This window comes from Typopeltis vanoorti, chromosome 12 (assembly GCF_054136105.1).
Source record: "Typopeltis vanoorti isolate ZY-2024b chromosome 12, IOZ_Tvanoo_1.0, whole genome shotgun sequence".
Classification (NCBI taxonomy): domain Eukaryota; kingdom Metazoa; phylum Arthropoda; class Arachnida; order Uropygi; family Thelyphonidae; genus Typopeltis; species Typopeltis vanoorti.
This window is the reverse complement of record NC_143560.1, coordinates 126,278,113-126,298,680: the sequence shown is the minus strand read 5'-3', so window position 1 is coordinate 126,298,680 and position 20,568 is coordinate 126,278,113. Positions and strand designations below refer to the sequence as shown.

Here is a 20,568-nt window from a genome sequence, read left to right as displayed (position 1 = left end):
ATTATGTAAATATTTTGTCTTATGCCTCATAAGACATCAGTACAATGATTAAACAACAATAGGAATTGAATTTAAAAAAAAAATCTGTCTTATCAAAAATCACAAAATCTGGCCTTGCACAATATGGAATTGAAAACGTCAAAGGATCCATTGGCAAAACGCTAAGCTGCTTCATAGATCCATGGTGAAAGGACTAGGGGCCATACATGGAAGCTGGGGAAGAATGTGGTTAGCAGGGGTGTTAGAGCTAGGTTTTTTACTTGGAGAGTGGTGAATGAGTGGAATAAGCTGCCAGAGTCTGTTATGGGTGCTATGTCCGTGAATGAGTTCAAGACGAGGTATGATAGATACTGTGTGAATGTCAAATAGTTGTTCTTGACATGATGTTAGGGCCTCCCTTGATGAGTCTGTTGACTCCTTGGAGTTGCCCAAAATAATAATAATAATCATCCATATATTGACATGAACATTTATGTAAAGAAAGTGCTGAAGCCTTTCATAGACCTAATCTTAATCAGAACAACTGTCTCACTATCCCAAAAGTTGGAGAAATTGTTATCCTCAATTGTATTAATTAAATTTGTCATTTAATTTAATTTGTTTTAATTTCAGCCCATTAGGTTTAATCCAGGAACACATGACCGTATATAATATAATATGTAGAGGGATTTCAATTTAAGCACGTACACTGCTGTTTTATGAAATTCAATTCCTATTGTTGTTCGATCGTTATACTGATGATGTTTTATGAAATATAAGATAAAGATTTACTTAATAAAGTTATTTAATATGTTACTCTATATTTAATTTGAACAATTCAGATTGGGTTAGAAATAAAGCACTTGATCAGAGACTAGATACCACAGATATGAAAGTTCTAAGAAAAATTAGTGGAGTGAACCAATGGCATCAATGTTAGAATCATATTAAAAATGAAGATATTAGAAAGGGAATTTGACATTTTTAGCATTCAAGAATGTATCAGCAGAGCTAATCCAAGGTGGTATGACCACTTAAATAGAATGGGTGAAGGAAGATGAGCAAAACAGGTTTTTGATATCAAGGTCTAGGTGGATTGATTCAGTCAGAAGTGCCTTAGAAGTACAGAATGTTAGATATGACAATATTGGACTGCTCACAAATAATAGATTGATTTGGAGGAAAATTGTTGATAGGAGATTAATAATAATATAAACTCAATCATGTAGTACAATTATATGAGGAGCCAAAGGCTTCAATTCGGCGACATGAACTTATTTAAGTTAAGGGATATTACGTCCCATATGGGATGTAATATCCCTTAACTTAAATAAGTTCATGTAGTGCTGTCATTGTAACTTGCACACCCCTTGAGGGTACATATCAGGAAATTGATGATAATATGTTACATGAAATCAATCTTAGCAATAAATGTATTGCTGAAAGCATTGCAGTTATTTTATACAGCTTTTTTTTATTTTTATTATTATTCATGAAAAGATCATGGAAATTATTTTTACAATGTTTTCAGATGAATTATTGAAATAAATATATCAAATAACAAATGTTAAATTATAACACTTGCTTTCCGATTTGAGACTTAAAATATCACAAGTTTATATGTAGCAACATTTCAGAACCTCAGGTTTTCACTTTTAGACTAAAAATGCGACAGATTTTTTTTTTTAATGCTCATTTCCATGATAGCATTTTGCTGTAAATATTATGGTTATCAGGCACCTGCAGGGAGTCAATTACTCATTGATGGAGGCCATGCATCAACCACACTAGCTGTCTTACCTTCATGTAAACTTACTTGCTAGATACATTTACCACTTCAGTAGACAAATTCTTCCACTCAATCACTGTGAGGAAAAAAATCGAGCTTTCACCTCTTTCTTAACCACACATAAATGTCATCTGTGGATGCCCAGTTGTCATCTCCCCATCTTCCATATCATGAAAAGTTTCAACTAACATCCTGTAACACACTTTCAGGAGAGTATAGGTCTATAATATCACCACCCCTTTTACCAGTGTGTGCAATCAGCATCCCATAATTCCAATATCCTTGTAACTCATCCCCTCAGAATACGCCTCCATATGGGGCACCACCTCTTCATGGTGGAAAGGACCTCCCATTGATTGTACTACCCCTTTTCATTCTTCCTGTATTCTTTGCTCTACTTCTCCTGAGTCTTTTTTTACTATCCTTTTTTCCAGATGATCATCACTGGTATCCAATTCCCTGCCACCATATTTCCCATGCAGTGTGACCCATGGACATCTGGAATGGGGGATCCTGGTAGTCTTGCACTACTTTAGCCTCTGCTTCAGCAAGACAGGTGGTCCTGGATGGCCCAGCCAGGATCAATGGTGTTGCAGTAAGTCTCTCATGCCATGATCTGGGGTCAGGATCCTAGGCTTGCTGTAGTGCCAGTACAGCATCCGGGATAGACCTGACATTCCACTCCCAAGCACAGCCATTGCTTGCTGGTCAGTGGGCATCCATGTATGGCTCCGTGATGAGTGGGGAGCTCTGGCACCGAACCAAAAACTCTTTGAGCATGAATCCTTCATCCTCAAACGTTTCAGGGGCCGTAACAATAAACATGGAGTTTGAAAGAAGTGTTATTATAAGATGCCATGTTGCAGGCCTATCTGTTTGGCAAATTGTTGATAAATTGGGCCATCCCAAGTTATATCATACTGAGATGGAAGTGCAGGGAGTCAACTGCAAGTGCTATCCACAGTGGTCCCACCACACTCACTGAAGATGACCATACAATACTATGAATGATAATGTGAAAAAACACCATTCGTTAGCTGATGCCTAGTTCCAAGCATCAACTGGAGCATGAATCTGCACAGAAACATTTAGTACTGACTCACAACATGGATTTCCATGGTAGGACAGCAAAATGCAATCCCCACATTACCCAAACTAATATGCAGCATCTTTAGTGGTGCAGAGCATGTACAATGGGACATGTAAGCTTGGAAAGCTGTATTATGGAGCAATGAATCATGCTACACCAACTACCAAGCAGATGGACAGGTGTGAGTGTGGCAGATGCCTGGTGAATGTCTCTTATCAGAGTGCGTAACTCCAACAATGAAATTTGGAGGTGGTGGTGTGATGGTATAGTCCTGTTTTTTCCAGTTTAGCCTCTGTTTGTAGTGCCCCAAACATTCTGGACAATGCAATGTTTCCTACTTTGTGGCATTTCTATGGAACTGACCATTGTCTCTTTCAGACAATGCACTGTGTCATAAGGCTGCTGCTGTAACTGTGTGGTTTGTAGACATGAAAATCACCACACTTGACTGGTCTCTTACACAGTCCTGTAACCATATTGAACATCTGTGGGATAAACTAAAGGACCAGGTGAGGTCAAGGGATGTCTGCCCACAACAGTCCAGGACCTCATTACATGCCTACAGATAGAATGGTCCAAAATTCCCATTGATCGCTACCGTATGCTTGTGAAAAAGTATGCATACAGGATTGCTGCAGTCATCACAGCGAAAGATTGTCTTACATCTTATTAAGGTAGATGCCATGGCTGTTTGTTCATCACACTATGTTGTTCGATTGACTTTTTTCCAAGCAGTGTATATATCAGTAATTTCTATGTCCTAACTAACTGTCATTTAAGTCATAAAATATAATATATATTCTAATAATAATAAAAGAATAAAATATATTCTCGTTTTAATTCTTTACCTACCCAAGCATTAGCAAACAAGATACAATTCTGGTATGAAGTTAACAGCCCTTATGGGCTGTTAACTTCATACCAGATTGCCTTGGTATTCCATAATGTATAGCACATTATTTTTCAGGTGTGTATATTGCAATGAATGTTGGGAAGTATTCAGTGGTGAGCTATGGAAATTTTAACAAAGGGCTCATCGTTGAGAAAAAAAAAAAAAATAAATAAAGCCATATTTCACACAAAAACTTTTGTTAATACAACTTGTGCACAAATTCCAATCAAAGTATGAGAGGACAATCAACCTCTAAAGGCTATCATTTTTAAACAAACATTTCATGATCTAAACATGAAATATTTGCACACAATCAACTGTGTTAATTTATCTTATATAAGAAAAACATTTTTTAACTATCAAAATATAAGAATGAAATCTTTTATAAAATTGGCTACTGGTTTTACCACATGATTACCTACCAGAAGGGAGAAGGGTAAAGATAGCACATGCCCTTATTTTATTTTCAAACTTGGGTGCATTCGTTATAGAGGAGTTGAAACAATAATTCCAAATAAACTATACATTGCCGAATAGACTAATTTTTGTCTATTCGGCAGTGTAGAATACGTTGAAAATTTTGAAAAAAATTTTCAAAGAAAATTTTTTTTTTTGAAGAATTGATATTCCAACCTGTTTAAACCTTTATTGCCACCCCATTCTCAGGACCAAGACTTGTGAAGATACTGAGAGCTAAATCAGAGCAGAAGTCATATTTTCCATATACTAATAGCAAAATAGTATACCACCATATTATTAAAATACAATGAATGAGAGAATTATGGCAATTTTCTAAAGGATTAAAATGAGAATTTGTCAATGATGAAAACTGGTCTCTTTAGTGACTACTCATGATACCTGGCAGTGCACACATCCACAAGGGAGATTTGCTGTGCACTATGGAATACTGTGGAAAGTTAATGTGAAATTAACAGCTTCTGTATACAAGTAACATAGTCAGGAAGTTACTTCATGCACAAACTTTTGTTCCATCATGTTTGGAGAAAGGATTAAAACAAGAATGTATTTTCTTGTCAGATATAATTTACATTGCTTAAATTACAAATTTAACCTTGACACTTAAAGTACAGAATCAGTTGTTGGGATTTTCCCCCCTTATGGTATAAAAAATGATTTGCATATTAAAAGACATGAATACTAATCCAGATAATCTACACCCTCTGTCCAAAAAGAAACTGAACTTTTCGAAAATACAAGAAACTAGTGGCACCATCTGTTATATCTTTTTGTTGTCGAAAGTGTCAACTGTTTATAACATTTGTTTCATTAGAAGCCGAGTTATAGTGTCAAGAGTGACAGTGTTTTGACGAATGGTTGGAAAATGAGTTTCAAACAGAGAGCTGCGATTGACTTTTGTGTTAAACTTGGTAAAAGGTTTACCGAAACGCATCAAATGCTTCAAAAACTCAAGTTTATGAGTGGTTTAAGCAATTTCAAAGTGGTCATGAGATGCTTGAGGACGACAAAAAGCCATGGCGTCCAAAAACTGGACTGGCCGAAGTTAATATCCAAAAAGTGCATGATTACATCAAAGAAAACCCAAAATTGTCCGTGAGATTGATTGAAGATGAATTGGGGATTCCAAAATCAACTATGCACAACATTTTGACCGAGAGTTTAGGCCTTCTTAAATTGAATTCACGATATGTTCCCCACAAGTTGACCGACAACCAAAAAAGGTATCGAATTGAACACTGCAAGGACCTCATTAAAACTGCTCATAAGGACTCAAACTTCCTTGAAACAATCGTTACTGGTGACGAAATGCGGTGTTTTGAGTATGAGCCCGAAACAAAGCGGCAGTGCGCTGAGTAGAGACCACCAGAAGAGGGGCATCTGAAAAAAAGTCAAAAGTAAAGACAATGCTGATTTGTTTCTACGATTCCAAGGGCATTATCCACAAAGAATTCGTTCCGCCTGGCCAAACGGTCAATGGCGAGTTTTATCTCAAAGTTTTGAAGCGATTGATAGCGAGAATTCGTCGCGTATGGCATGAATATCGTGACGACCAACCATTCGTCAAATCACTGGCACTCTTGACACTATAACTCTGCTTCTAATGAAACAAATGTCATAAACAGTTGACACAACACTAAGGAAGGTTGCTGCTTTTGACAACAAAAAGATAAAACAGATGGCACCACTAGTTTCTTCTATTTTCAAAAAGTTCAGTTTCTTTTTGTACAGAGGGTGTATGTTATCAAATTTGCCTTTGGTTGTCAGTGAGTTCCTAATGCGTGAAACCTCTTTTTCAACCCATCTGTCCTCCCTTAAGATGGTTGAAACCGATTAATTAGGAGTCATTTCAAATTATTGCATCTGACACACCACTCCTCTTGCATCCCCTAAAGGTAAATGTTTATGCCCATAGATTTGTGTGGTTACAGGACTGGTCTGCCTCTTCTAAGGAACAAAAAAAAAAAAAAAAAAACAGGAGTTTATTGGAGGAAAACCCTTTACCTCCACATGAGACTAACATAACTCACCATTTGAGTGAAAAGACCTGATAAATGGCCTCAAACATCATAGATGCGATTCAAACCAAGGTCTTTCCAACCAACCAATCATACCAACTGAGCTATGGAGACTCATGCATGAAACTTTACTCACTGCTAATTAAGTAATAGCCTCACCAGCATTTTTTTTTTTTTGGTTTAAATAACTGGTTTATAAATTATAGCACATGCTATTTCTTAATCAAGTTGTCTAACAGGGCTTGCATTAAATTGCAGAGTAGTTTTCTTGAAATAAATAAGAAGTCTAGTTTCTAATTAGAAGAAATATCAATTTTGATAATATACATTTATATTTTAGGGTAACAGAATATGCCTTCCATAATAACATGCCTCCCAGCAATTTGGGAATTGTGTTTGGCCCAACTTTGTTAAGAACCAGGTACTGTTATATATATATATATTTTTTATTTTTTTTAACCACAAATACTCTCAAGTTTTTATGCAAGTAATGTGAGTGGGTTGAATTTTCTGAAAAATATGCTTATTAACATTGATCTTCAACATATTCTTGCAATTACTTGCTCCTTATAAGGTTTAATGGAATAAATGTAGCATATATAAATAATTAAACACAAGTTGAATAGATCCTATATTTTGTCTCAATCACTGAGACATTGTTAGAGAAACAATATTAAAATTGTGAAAAAGCGCACAAAAAAACAAAGTAGAAAGTCTTATGGGTGTTATTGGCTGGCCTAAGTTTCCCAAATCTTGAAAAGTTTAATTCTTCTTTAAGTGCTATTTCCTATTGGAGTTCAGCGATCACCTTTGCAAATTTACTTCTGTCTTTAGTGTCTCTCGTTAAGAGTTCTGTGTTCTCTTTAGTCCAGTTTTTGATATTGCCTAGTCATGATATTTTTCTTCTTCCAGGTTTTCTCTTTCCATTGATATTATCTGGAGAATGTTATATTTATGGTTTCTCATTAGATGTCCTAAGTAGGCAGTTTTTTTTTTCTTTTCATAATATTGATTAATTCTTGATTTTTATTTATTCTTCTCAGTACCTCTTCATTCTTCGCCTTTTCTGTCCATGGAATCTTGAGCATTCTTCTAAATACCCACATTTTAAAGGCTTCCAGTTTTTTGATTGTACTTGCCTTTAACATCCATGTTTCAATTCCATATAGTAAACGTGACTATACATAGCACTTAATCATTCATACTCTAATTTCAATGTTTGAGTTGTTACTTAAAATGGGCTTCATGTTGATAAAGGAGTGTCTTGCAATTTCAATTCTTGATCTTATCTCCATTTCACAGTCCAAACTTTCATTTAGCCAGGATCTCAGGTATTTGAATTTGTTCACTTGTTTGATTTTATTTCCATTTAGAATTAAGTCAGCTGCTATCGAAGAGTTGCTTATTATCATTTTTTTTTTTTTTTTTTTTGGTGCTAATTTTTAGGCCCATTTCTGTGCTTTCTTTGTTGACACCTTCTAGGAGTAGTAGAAGATCTTGAATATTTGTTGCAATTAAAGCAGTATCAACTGCATAACGTAAGTTATGATTACTCCTTCCTTCTAAAGGGCCTTAAGAAATAAGACTTCTGAGTAGATGTTAAACAGAAGTAGTGATAGTACACATTTGTCTCGCTCCTCTTTCAATTTTGATATTACTTGTCCTGATGTTTGTTAGGACAGATGCAGTCTGACCCCAGTAGAGGTTTTTAATGATTCTAACATCCTTATCATCTAGGCCTAGTTGCTCTAAGATGTTTATGAGTTTCTTATGAAAAGCTTTATCAAAAGCTTTTGGAAATCAATAAAACAAATATAAAGGTCAGTTTGTTGTTCTCTGCATCTTTGTGCTAAGACATGAGTAGAAAAGTGTTTCTCTTTTTCCTAGGCCATTTCTGAAATCAGACTGAGTTTCACTAATTAGATCATCACATTTTTGTTATATTCTGTTACAAATAATTTTTAGGAATATTTTGAGAGTCTGGCTCATTAGGCTAATCACTCTAAAATCATAAGTTTTTGTATTAGGTTTTGTAGGCAATTCAATGAAGATTAAGTTCATCCAGTCGGAGGGTAGTTTACCAGTATCATAAATTCTGTTGAATAATTTTATCAATATTATTGTCATTGATTAGTTTAATAATTTCTTCTGGTAGTTTGTCGGGTCCACACACTTTACCATTTCTTGATAATTTGATCATCTTTACTACTTCAGACTTCAAGATCGGTGGGCCTGTGACTATATTCCTTGAATTTGTTAAGTCTTGTCTGTTATCAGAAAATAGTGCCTTAATGTATTCAGTCCAGGCTTGTTCTTTTTTAGATGTTTCTAGGATTAGCTCTCCTTCATTAGTATAGGATGTCATTTTTTTCTTCAATTCTGAGAATTCTTTAATTTTTTTTTGTGAAGATTGAAGCCATGTTTTTTTTTTTTTTTTTTTTTTTGTGTAGATCCTTGCTTTTATTTTAGATTTTATCTTGACCTGTATCTCTTTATATTTTGTAGCATCTTTATGTAGTCTGTGTTGGTCCATGAAAGATGAGATCTGAACACTCATCCAATCCTTCTACTTGTATAATGTACTATAACCCAGTATTCATTTTTTTGTACTTATTTTTACTTCTTTTAGTTTCTTCCATAATTCATTAACTTCTGGTTTGCCGTCATTAGACTTCCAAATAATTTTTCTATTTTTGCATCCATTAAGTTTATTAAATTTAGTTTTTTCATCTGTTTTATTTTCTGAATTTTCTTTAGTCTCAATTTAAGTTCTGCTACTAGTGAATTATGGTCTGAACCAATGTCAGTACTACTAGGATAGGTCTTTACACTGCTTATAAAATATTGATTGACTATAATGTTGCTATTGTCTTGTGAAGATTTCCATGTGTAGAGTATTCTGTTTGGAAGCTAAAACCATGTATTTGTAATTAAGTCTTCATCTTCTTCTTGACAAAATTGTATTAAGCGATCTCATGTCTCTTTTCCTATCCCAAGTCCAAACTGTCCTAATGTGAAGAGGGATATGATAGAAACTTATAAAGGGATTCTATAAGATTGACACAAAAGAAATTTTTCAATGCATGGGAAGTTGGGGGGAAAATAAAGGCTCATGCTTGGAAGTTGTCTAATAAGAGTGGGGTTAGTAAAGGTGTGCAGACTAGGTTCTTTACTTGGAGAGTGGTGAATGAGCAGAATGAATTGCCAGAGGTGGTTGTGAGTGCCCCAACAGCAAATAGGTTTAAGGAGATGTTATGATAGGTATTGTGTTAAGGGATGGAGTGCGTCTCACAATGAGTCTTTTGACTCTGTGGAGTACCCATATAAATAACAATAAGGAACAGTGATTGCATTACTTATAGTCTGAATGTTGAGAGTGATCCGAAGAGTTGGGAGGAACAGTTAATTTGTTGATGTTTTTGGCATTGTAACCATTGATCAAGAAGGTTGGGTGAATACAGGAAAGTTCAGCCAGGATAGAACAGTGATTGGAGGCTCTATTAACAAAGGTTTTGATAACACTGTTATTGAGAGGCAGTATAATGGGAAAGTTTATGTATGTATCTACCAGTATGGGCGAGTTTTCTGTAAACCGAGAAAGAAAAGTTACTATTGGGAATACACGTGATTAGAGTATCTGGAAAAGGCAGGCTATTATTATTTTCTGTTTTGATAGTGAACTGGATTCTGGGGTGATGTCTGTTGAGATGGAGGAGTCTAATGTAGCCAAATAGAAAACATATCAACACATCTTACATAGATAGCTTAACAATAGCAATATCAAGAGCATGTTTTTCAAAATGCAGAAATTTTGCACACAGGATTTATTGAGGGGAAAGATATGAAAGCAGATTCCTTATGGAATCTACTAGTTAGGACTTTATTATTATTGTTTGACACTTCCAAGGGATCCAGAAGACTTATCAAGGGAGGGCACCTGCTCTACAATCCTGTCTCCATCACCAGTATTTCCACAGACAATCACAAACATCCAAGACCACAGCAGGATTCAAACCCGCAGCCTTTTGGCTGGAGAGCGGATATGCTTACCACTCGGCTAGCGTATCCGCTCTTTCTATCTTTAAAGATAGAAAGTTGGAAAACTTTACATGTCCAAATTTGGACTTCTCTGACTTTCATTATGGAATAACAGCATTATGTGACATTCCTCATCAGTGGATTGTTACTGACTTTTGCTTTAAAAGGATAGGAAGTCAACCTACTGGAGTTAAAGTAATTAATCTTGCCAGAGCACAAATTGTATTTTATTTATTTTTTGTTTGTGTTCTGAAGATGTTGATTATAACACCAGCAAAATATCAACAAATAAGTTAAATAAATATAATTTTCTTATTATTCTTGAGTTGTGAATTAAAACCATTAAATAAACTAAAGAGAAACTTTTTCAAAGCCTTTCTCTGACTGGTTCTGAAGTTAGTCAATCTCTGTCATAGACAATTGATTTTTTCATCTCATAATTTTTTTCATTGATGTTCTTGGATTCTTTTTTCAAGAGAACATTCTCTTGAAAAAAGAATCCAAGAACATCAATCCTCCATTCTTCACAACAAACTTGAAAGTCTGGATTGGCTCAACACGGGATTGAAACTGACCACAGCATCTTTTGATCCAGGACTCGCCTCTTACATAGATCCCATTATAGGTTCGAACGTTTGTTCAAGGAAAGCGTGGAGGCCTTGCTCCATCGTCCCAACCTAAATTGTAATGACTGTATATCTATATCAAAAATCTGGGAAAGTCTAATCAAGATTACTCATTAATTTTTTTTTTTTTTCATGTCTACTTCAAAATATTCCGTTTTATACTTAGTGATATAACATCACATGCCATGTTCTATTTTTAACGATCTATTGTTAGTATTCTAGCTTGTATTTTTTAAAAAAACTGTTCTTGTAATACCACTGAAGATGGTCTGCTATTTCCAGACCGAAATATTTTGTTAATTAAATATCTTTCTGGTGTTTACGTGCATATATCATTCAGTCTTATGTCACAAGGGGTGCTTAAAGGTCAAAGCTGTATAACTGAGAGGAGACCTCCACATAGCCTTTAAAGGAATGCGGAGAACCGACCAGGGCTTCTGACCTAATGTCCAATCCTCACCTTCTCGTGGTGCACCCTGTTGGGTATCTACTTTGATACTGAACAAACGAGGATGGGCTGGCAATTTGGGATTTAGCCGACCAAATTGTATTCTTATTGGTTAAACCAAAATAAAAAATGGTACAACATGACAAAATTTCATGCCAGCTGGGGCGTCGCCCGGTTAAACAAGTCCCCCGTTGTTTTCGCCAGGGAAGCAGGGCGAACAGCGAAAAGTCAGCTACTAGAACAAATCTGAAAACCAACCCCAACTCAACATCACCAGAGTTAAAGATTGGTACTATCAACGTAAGAAGTCTGAATGGCAAAGAAATGGAGCTAGCTGAGGAATTAGATAAGTACCAGATCAACATAATAGGGGTGACTGAAACAAAAAAGACAAAAACTGGTGAGATCTTCTGAGCAATAAATACAAAATGTTATATTCAGGCAATGACAATCAAGGAAAAGAAGGAGTAGCCATAGTATTAGACACAAAATACGAGGCTAATCTTCTTGAATGGCAGTCAGTCTCAAGTAGAGTAATGTGGGCAAATATGAGAATGGGGAACTTGACAATGAGACTTATTTGTGCCTATGGTCCCACAGAAGGTTCTACTAAGGTAGAAGTGGAGGAATTTTTTGAGGCTTTAGAAAAAGCAACTGACACAATGAAAAAGGAAAAGTTGGTCCTTGTTGTGGATCTAAATAGCAGAGTAGGAAATGATTGTGAAACATACAAAAATATTTTGGGAAAATTTGGAGAAAAGAGCAAAGCTAATAATAATGGCAAATATCTGTTGGATTTCTGCTCAGGACATGGACTGTTTATTACTAACACCATGTTCCAACATAAAAATGTGCACAAATTCACATGGAGAGAAGAGGCTAGGAATAAGAAAAGTCTCATTGACTATGTTATTGTTGGTAGTGATGTTTTCTCCCTGGTGCAGGACACCAGAGTGTACAGAGGATTTGAAATTGGAAGTGATCACTATTTAGTCTTGAGCAGGATAAAATTGAATTTCATATTGAAAAGAATAACATGTAAGAAAGTTTTAAAGCGAATAAAAGTTGAGCAGCTCTCAGATGTGAACTGTAGACTAAAATACAGAAAGATTATTGAAAGAACAGGAATCAAACCTTGGAGATTCAGTGGCAAACTCTGAAGAAAACATTGATTGATTCTGCCAGAGAGGCATGTGGTGAGGTTGTGTGCAAGGATAAAAAAATCAGAACTTCCTGGTGGACACAGGAAGTTAAAGAGGCAGTGAAGGAAAAGAAGAGAGCATATCAAAAGTTCCTGGCAAATAAGTCAGCTTTTACTCTTACAGAATACAGAGACAAATGTAAGAAAGCTAAACAGTGTGTAAAATTAGCTAAACAAAAGTCATGGGAGGACTTTGGCAAGAATATAGAAAATAAATATCAAGAAGGTGGCAAAATATTCTGGAAGTTGTTGAAGAAGCTTAGGAATAGAAGAAAGATTGCTGTAAAAGGAGTTAGAGATGATAAAAGTGACATGAAAACAGGAGAAAAACATATCCTTGAAGTATGGAGTAATTACTTTGAAAAACTGCTAAATGAAATAAGCAGTGATGACAGCACAGTGATAAAAAACACTAACCAGGCATGCAGTCAGGAATATATATCCATACTTGAAGTAGAAAAAGCCATCAAAGGCTTGAAATGTGGAAAGGCAGCAGGAGTAGATGATATTCGACCAGAAATGCTGAAGTATGGTGGTATAAAAGTCTTACAGTGGCTGCACTGCATAGTTCAGAAAGCCTGGACAGAGGGACGAATTCCCGATGATTGGAGTAGAGCTCTCATAGTATCCATATATAAAAAGGGAAATAAAACTGAATGTGAGAATTACAGAGGTATTTCCCTACTGAGTGTTCCTGGCAAGATCTTTGCAAGTATACTTGAGAAACGGTTGAGAAGAATGTGGAAGAAAAGCTTGGTGAAGAACAAGCTGGATTCAGGCCAAATAGAGGCTGTCAGGATCAGATCTTCACTTTATGACAAATAGTCTAGAAAGCATGGGAATACAACAAAGATCTGTATTTAAGTTTTGTCGATTTGGAAAAGGCATATGACAAGATGCCAAGAGAGAAGCTATTCAATACACTGCAGTTATATGGTGTCAATGGGCATTATATCAAGCAATACTTAGTCTTTATTTGAGTTGTAAGTCAGCAGTTAGAATTGAAGGAAGTACAGGAAGATGGTTTAATGTTAAATCTGGTGTGAGACAAGGATGTACATTATCCCTTCTGTTATTCATTATCTATATGGATCACATTATGAAGGAATGTGGTATTAAACCTGATATCAAAATTGGAGATGTTAATGTCAGCTCTTTGATTTATGCAGACGATGTTATACTTCTAAATAAATCCGCTACAAGTCTGCAAGATTCCCTGACTAAATTGAATAACTGTTGTAATAGATATGGTATGAAGGTCAGCAATAAAAAGACAAAGACAATGAAAATAGGCAGAATCATTGAAAATGTCAATTGCGTTGTGAACAGAGAACCTGTGGAACAAGTAAAACATTTCAGCTACTTAGGCACGATTTTTAGTGAAGATGGTAAATTAAATATGGAAATAGACAACAGAATCAGCAAAGCTGGTTTGGTGGGAAGTCAATTGAATAAATTCATATGGAATAAGAAAGAAATTAGTCGGAACACTAAATTAGCTGTATACAAGACAGTGTTCAAACCAGTTTTAATTTATGGATCTGAGAGCTGGGTCAGAAGTAAAACACTTGACCAAAGACTAGAGCCCGCAGATATGAGAGTCCTGAGAAAGATTAGAGGCGTGAACAGATGGCATCAATGGCAATATCATATTAAAAATGAGGATATTAGGAAAGAACTTGACATTGTCAGCATCCAGGAATGTGTTAGCAGAGCTAATCTCAGGTGGTATGGTCGTCTTCCTGCCAACCTGGAAGGTTGGCAGGAAGACGACCCAGAGGAGGACCAAGATATAGGTGGATTGATACGGTACAAAGTGCCTTAGATGATAGAAATATAAGATCTGATAATGTTGGAGTCTTGACAAGTAACAGACTGATTTGGAGGAAAATTGTAGATAGGAAGTTAGTAATGATGTAATTTTTTCATGTAGTACTGTCATATCCTGTACACCTCTTGAGGGTACATGGCAGGAATTTGATGATGATGACTTATGTCACAAGTATCCTTAAAACAGCAGATACAATAGATATCCTGTATGAGTTGAAAGGGACTTTCTTTTAATGAGTCCTGTACTCTCTGAAGGAGCCTGCATAATAATAATAAGGTCCATCAGACAAAAGAGGGATTCTCATTTTAGCAATCAGTTGCCCAGTTATAGCGGGGGGGGGGGGGGGGGGGGTGCTTATACAATCCAGTTCTAAGTTCGCAGTTGAAATTACATTATTACAGTGCGCACACGACTAAATAAACATCAAGTTTGCAGGTTCTTATAACTCTGTAAGCATTACTGTTTCAAATTGTTCAGAGTCAAAATTTTTTATCATCAGTATTTTCATAACTTTTTATGAGAATTACCATGATAAATAACAGTACCCTAACAAAAATGAGATGAATATACATGAAATGTCAAACTATTTTTGGCATGTGTATTCCAGACACTTTTTTTTTTTTTCCCACTGCAAATGGTCTGTTTGAAAACAAAATTGAAAGGATATTCAAATATCAAATTGTATTCAATTCCATCCAGCAAATGTGGAATGATTTTTGCTTTAAATTGTTTTTTCAACAAATCTACTAAGACCAAAATTGTATTACCTGGACATAATTTAGTTAATATACTATAAATTCTATCAAGATAATATAATTTAATAAAAATTTGTCCAAAGACTGAGATGGCTAGATAAATTTTTATAAAGATTCCAAATATTCAATTTCAGTGATGTCCAGGAACAATTTGCAATATGTGCCAGGTAGATCCAATAGGCATTTACACATCTTGAAAAATTTACCTAAAAATGAATGATAAAGGAATTCTCAACAGGATTATGATTTATCACAATAATGGCAATCCCTTCTAAACAAGTAAAAATTAGTTGGCTGGTCTTTTGCTCCCAGAAATATTTTTTCCCCCCATATATAACTGGCATACTGACCAGAAAAACACATGCAGTTCACAGACCAAATACACAAACTTCAGTTTCTTTGGTCAAAACAACTGAATCCTCCTAAAATGATTAACATCTGGTGGGAGATGAATTTCAGTGTGAGACCATCATCCTGCTTATTACAGGCCTAAAGTGGCTTTAAAAAGTTCCATGTTTGGTCTCTAGAGCAATGTTATTGAAAATTGTAAAAAATAATTAAAATTAATAAAAATAGAATAAAAATTCTTAGCCTATCCATGGTTTGGATCCACATTATAAAAAAATTAATTTCTGCACTACCTTAACCTCTTTTTCCTGATTGCTTCCAGCCTGAATGGCTAGCAGTAGATGTTTGCATAACTAGGTGATAGATGAGTCATTGCCTGGTATGAGCCCAGCACCCCCATGTGTAATCTCACCATTTCTGTTAAACACTGCTGTTGATGCTATCGTACAACCGGTCTTCACTGGTAAATGTGGAGTACAGTATAGCTAAGACAAATTTTTAACTGATCTTATGTTTGCTGATGACAGTGGCATCTTTGTAAATGCTGCCCAACCATATGGACTACAAATCAATTCATTTTGCACCAATTCAGTGAACCAGTTAAAATGTCTCGGTTAACTCGTACAAGCAAGGAAAACTGTATGAACAGCAGAAGTACATAACAGAATTGGCCTGGCTGCCACTGCCTTTGATCACTGAATTGGTGCCTATGGAAGAAACATAACATCTCGCTCAAAACAAAGATGCACCTCTTTCGATACCTCCGTCGCATACTACAAATATCACTATTCCACCATATCGAAAACCCTACCATCAGGACTTGGTGTGACAACCAGCTGAAGAAGAACTTCAAAAACATAGACTTTGCTGGTTTGGGCATGTGTACAAAATGGATGAACAGCACCTACCTCTTCAACTATTATGGAAGCAATGGACTGCACACTTGAAGACACAACCAGCTGTTCCTACGAAAACCCAGGCCAAGCAAATTGAACCTAAAGAATCAGCAGCTCTGTCTCACAGAAGCAAAACAGAAAGTCCTTGACCATATATCATGGCAAACAATTATACGTAGCATCCATTGTTCAGCAGCACCCACAGCAGTGTACTGGATAAGGGGCCAGTCCCATCCAGGCACCAGCTAAGGGATCCAAGAATGAGCCCACCACTAACTTTGTTTATTGGAATCATGGGACATGAAAATGATTGCATTTTTTATAACAAGAATATTCATTTCTTCTAGCTCTTGGCCCACTCACATATGATAATGTTTATAAGTTTAACTTTTTGTGGGTGGAATTGTCCTCAAAAATTCAGTGATCACTGACTTATAGATCTGGTATTAGAGGCATTACCAGTAATATCTAAGAAAAAACACGGTTTTAATAGAAATGCTTGTTCACTTTTTTTTTTTTTTTGAACATGTGCGGGCAAATACCATGAACTCACTCTGTATTTCAGTTATAGGTTGCAAAAGTAATTTCTGAACATGCAGTATCTACTATTTACCACCACTAACTCTAGATGTATCTTAAACATGTCTCTCTCTTTCCAGTGAAGGTAGTGCATCACTCAGTTCTCTTGTTGATACAGTTCACCAGACTCGGGTGATTGAATTACTTATCACATATGTTTATGAAATATTTGGGCCTCCACCACCACTACCATCTGATACTTCAGAAGATGACAATTCCATTAAGGTTGAAAAAATGCAAAACAAAGCACTCCATCAGACTTACCAAGGTAATATTTCTTTAGATTAAATATCCAGTTTTTCTTTCATTAGTTCATATTCATTAATTAATTCATAGATTGTGAGTCTCCAAAACTACATACAGCATTCAAACTAAAACACAAGTTGATAAGCACTTAATTATATATTAATATCCATGTATGTATATGTATATTTGGGAGTTTGTGCTGAGGTACTACAACCTGATTATTAATCTCATTTTGGATTTATCTTTGCAGCAAAGAGAGCCATTTAAGTTCAGGATAGAAATGAACCAAGGACATGTTTTTTAGTTGGAAGAAGACTTAATTTAAATGCTAACATTTTCTTTGCAAGTTGCATAGAAAAATAGAAATAAGACAAACTACATGCGGCAGTAAATGGCCACAGACAGATGTATACAGTCTGTTTTTATGCACAGCTACACAGACAAAAATATGTCTGTGTAGCTTTTTTTTGCTTTTTTTTTAAATATTTTTATTCTTCTGAAATCTTAGAATGCTGTAAGGTGCATATAGAATGCCAGCCAGTGTTCAAATTGCAGTAAAGTCATTCACTGTTGCAGCTGTATACCATTTACTAAATATACATGACCTCAAAAAGGGGGGGGGGGAGAGAGGAGAATGGCACAAGCACAAAATATGAAGTCGTAGTTCTTAAAAAAATATTCTTTTAAGGGAATCAAGTAAAAATGAATGTAGACAAATGTATGTTTCACAGATGATGTGAAAAAAAGGTGGAAATGAAGTGTTTCACCATAAAAAAAGTTGGGAAGAGAAGAATGAAATAGTATTGAGAGAGATGACAATGAGAACTGTGGCACAGGCAAAACCATGAAAGAAGTAGTAATATTGCAACAACTAAACCCAGTTACGACTAATCTTGAATTAAAAAGACTGCCAAGAAATTAAACTAATTACACAATCTGATTTAGAGGAATACGATGCTCCCAAATCAGGGCAATTGTGTCCAGGTGAAATTGCTGCAAGAAGGGAACCCATTTAGTTTGAAAGAGGCGCTGTACTGTGATAGGATACTGTGTTGAAGGCCTATCTTTGGCTGTTGACAAATTGGGCCATCCCAGGTCAACAATCAGCGATACCATACAGAGATGGAAGTATGCAGGGAGTCAACTGCAAGTGCTATCCACAGTGGATGACCAACCACACTCACTGAACATGACTGTAGGGGTACTACAAAGGATAATTTGTAAAAACTGGTATTTGTTGACCTACATATTGAATGCCCAATGTTCTGGGTAATCTGCAAAAAAAAAATTCAGAACCAAGACTTGCTGCATGGGTTTCCATGGTAGGACTGCAATATGCAAGCTCCACATTACCCAAACCAACATGCACTGTCGTCTTTAGTGGGACATGGAAGTTTGTGTTATGGAGTAACGAATCATTCCATGTTCACCAAAGATGCTACTAAGCATCTTTGGTGAACATCTGTAACCAGAGTGTGTAAGCACAACTATGAAATTCAGAGGTGGTGGTGTGATGGTATGGTCTTGTTATGGCTTCAAACTTGTTTGTGGTGCCACGAACATTGAACTCCGAGAGGTACCTGAATGCACTAGACCAGTGCATTCAGATACCTGGTGGCGAACCTTTTTATGTCTACATGCCAAAAGTTTACAAATCGAGTTGGTGACATGCCAGGCACATCAGTAACTAATTAATTAACATTAATACAAAATTAATTGCAGAATTTTATCGAGACTAATTTAAAAATTAACATAGAATTTTATAAAAATGAACTCATAATTTGACATACACTGTCATATACAAATCAATAAATTTTATCAATTTATTAATGAGATTTTTGCTGTTGTACATTAGACGTCAAATGCTTTGTATCAGTTTCATATTTTGTCACTTTTAGTAATACACACGAGGAACTAGATTCGTCAGTCATTCTATTTCTTAAACTGTCTTTTATAAAATTCATTTCGAAAAATAATGACTCACAAGCATATGTAGAGGAGAAAATTGATAATGTAGCCATCGCTAGTTTTTTAAACAACAAAAAAGGTTTCAGGAATTGCATTCCAAGTTCTCAATATTTCCTCTTCTGCATTCTTTTTAATTGCTCCCAATAATCGATCATTTTCCATTATTTCCAAGTCATTTCTCAAATTGACAAACATTTGTTTCCATTAGATTGAAAATCGATTAGTTGCATTTCTATATCTTCCAAATTCAGCCACTCGAAAATCTCCAAATTGAGTTTATCTGTTGATGTTGTGTCTGGATGCAAAATAAATTTTGATGTTTCTGCAAATTGCCTGAACTTTGAAATAATGCATAATGAACACACGTGCGATCATTATGCATTATTTCAAAGCTGACTACAGTAACTATAGAATTTTCGTGGAAAATCTTACCAGCGAACTTACGGGAATACACTTGCCGCCATACTACCAGTTGCTCTAGCAGCCCAACTCGTGGTAGGCAGCGAGTGTATTCCCGTAAGATCTCTGATCAAATTTCGCACGAAATGTCTATAGTTTGTGTAGTTGGCTTTGAAATAATGTTGGATTTAATATCCACTTAATTTATATAATTTTGTATCGCCGATGTGAAGCCTTTTGGCTATTTATTTTAGTAAATAAGTATTAATAATTAATTATGGCATAATCATAAAGATTATTAATACACTTAATGTATACGGTATAGGCTGTAGCATGTTGGTAAATATAAAAGTACGCATTTAAATTAGTTATCAATCACAGGACTAATGCTACAATATTGTAGTTTCCTCTGGCCAACATCATTAAATTAATTTGTGGTAAGTTTCATTGACATATCCCATTCTGATCACCAAAATTTTATAATATTATTCAGTATAAAATTGATTATAATGATGTTGGTTTGAAAAAAAAAAAAAACAGTAGTGAGAAAAATATTTATGCATTGTAACTTGCCATAGAAGTCAGCGGAGCAGGAGAAGCAGCAGAAGGATGTAGACTTGTCGGCGAACGCTTACCGCCGAATATAACTTGCCCTCGCGTATAACTGGCATCCCTGATTTCACTTTACGAAAAAAAAGACATTAAAGGTTTTGCATATATATATATATATATATACACACACACCTCCCACCCAAAAAACAACACGCCCTCCCCAACAGTCATTATATACTGTAGATGCAAGAAAAAAAAAAAGTTTTATTGTATCCCTGAATAAGGTACAGAGGCTTTTGCAGGCTGTGTAATATATTTCTCAACCAACAGTGCAATTAGAGACAGCTCGAGTAAAAATGACGCTAACTAATGAATCACATGTACCCCTCTCACAGAAACTAAACTGTATAGGCAAGCAAAACCATATGTTGCACTG

At 35.5% G+C, this 20,568-nt stretch overlaps 1 protein-coding gene across 4 annotated transcripts in view; it reads left to right on the top strand.

Moving 5' to 3' along the window:
- Positions 1–20,568, top strand: part of LOC150101214 (rho GTPase-activating protein 45-like) — a 519,012-nt gene that overhangs the window by 456,833 nt on the left and 41,611 nt on the right. For all 4 annotated transcript variants that reach the window (XM_090401286.1, XM_090401287.1, XM_090401288.1 and 1 more), the window contains 2 exons: positions 6,586–6,666; positions 17,048–17,235. In XM_090401286.1, the coding sequence (XP_090257412.1) occupies positions 6,586–6,666; positions 17,048–17,235 (269 nt within the window). The remainder of the gene's footprint in view (positions 1–6,585; positions 6,667–17,047; positions 17,236–20,568) is intronic.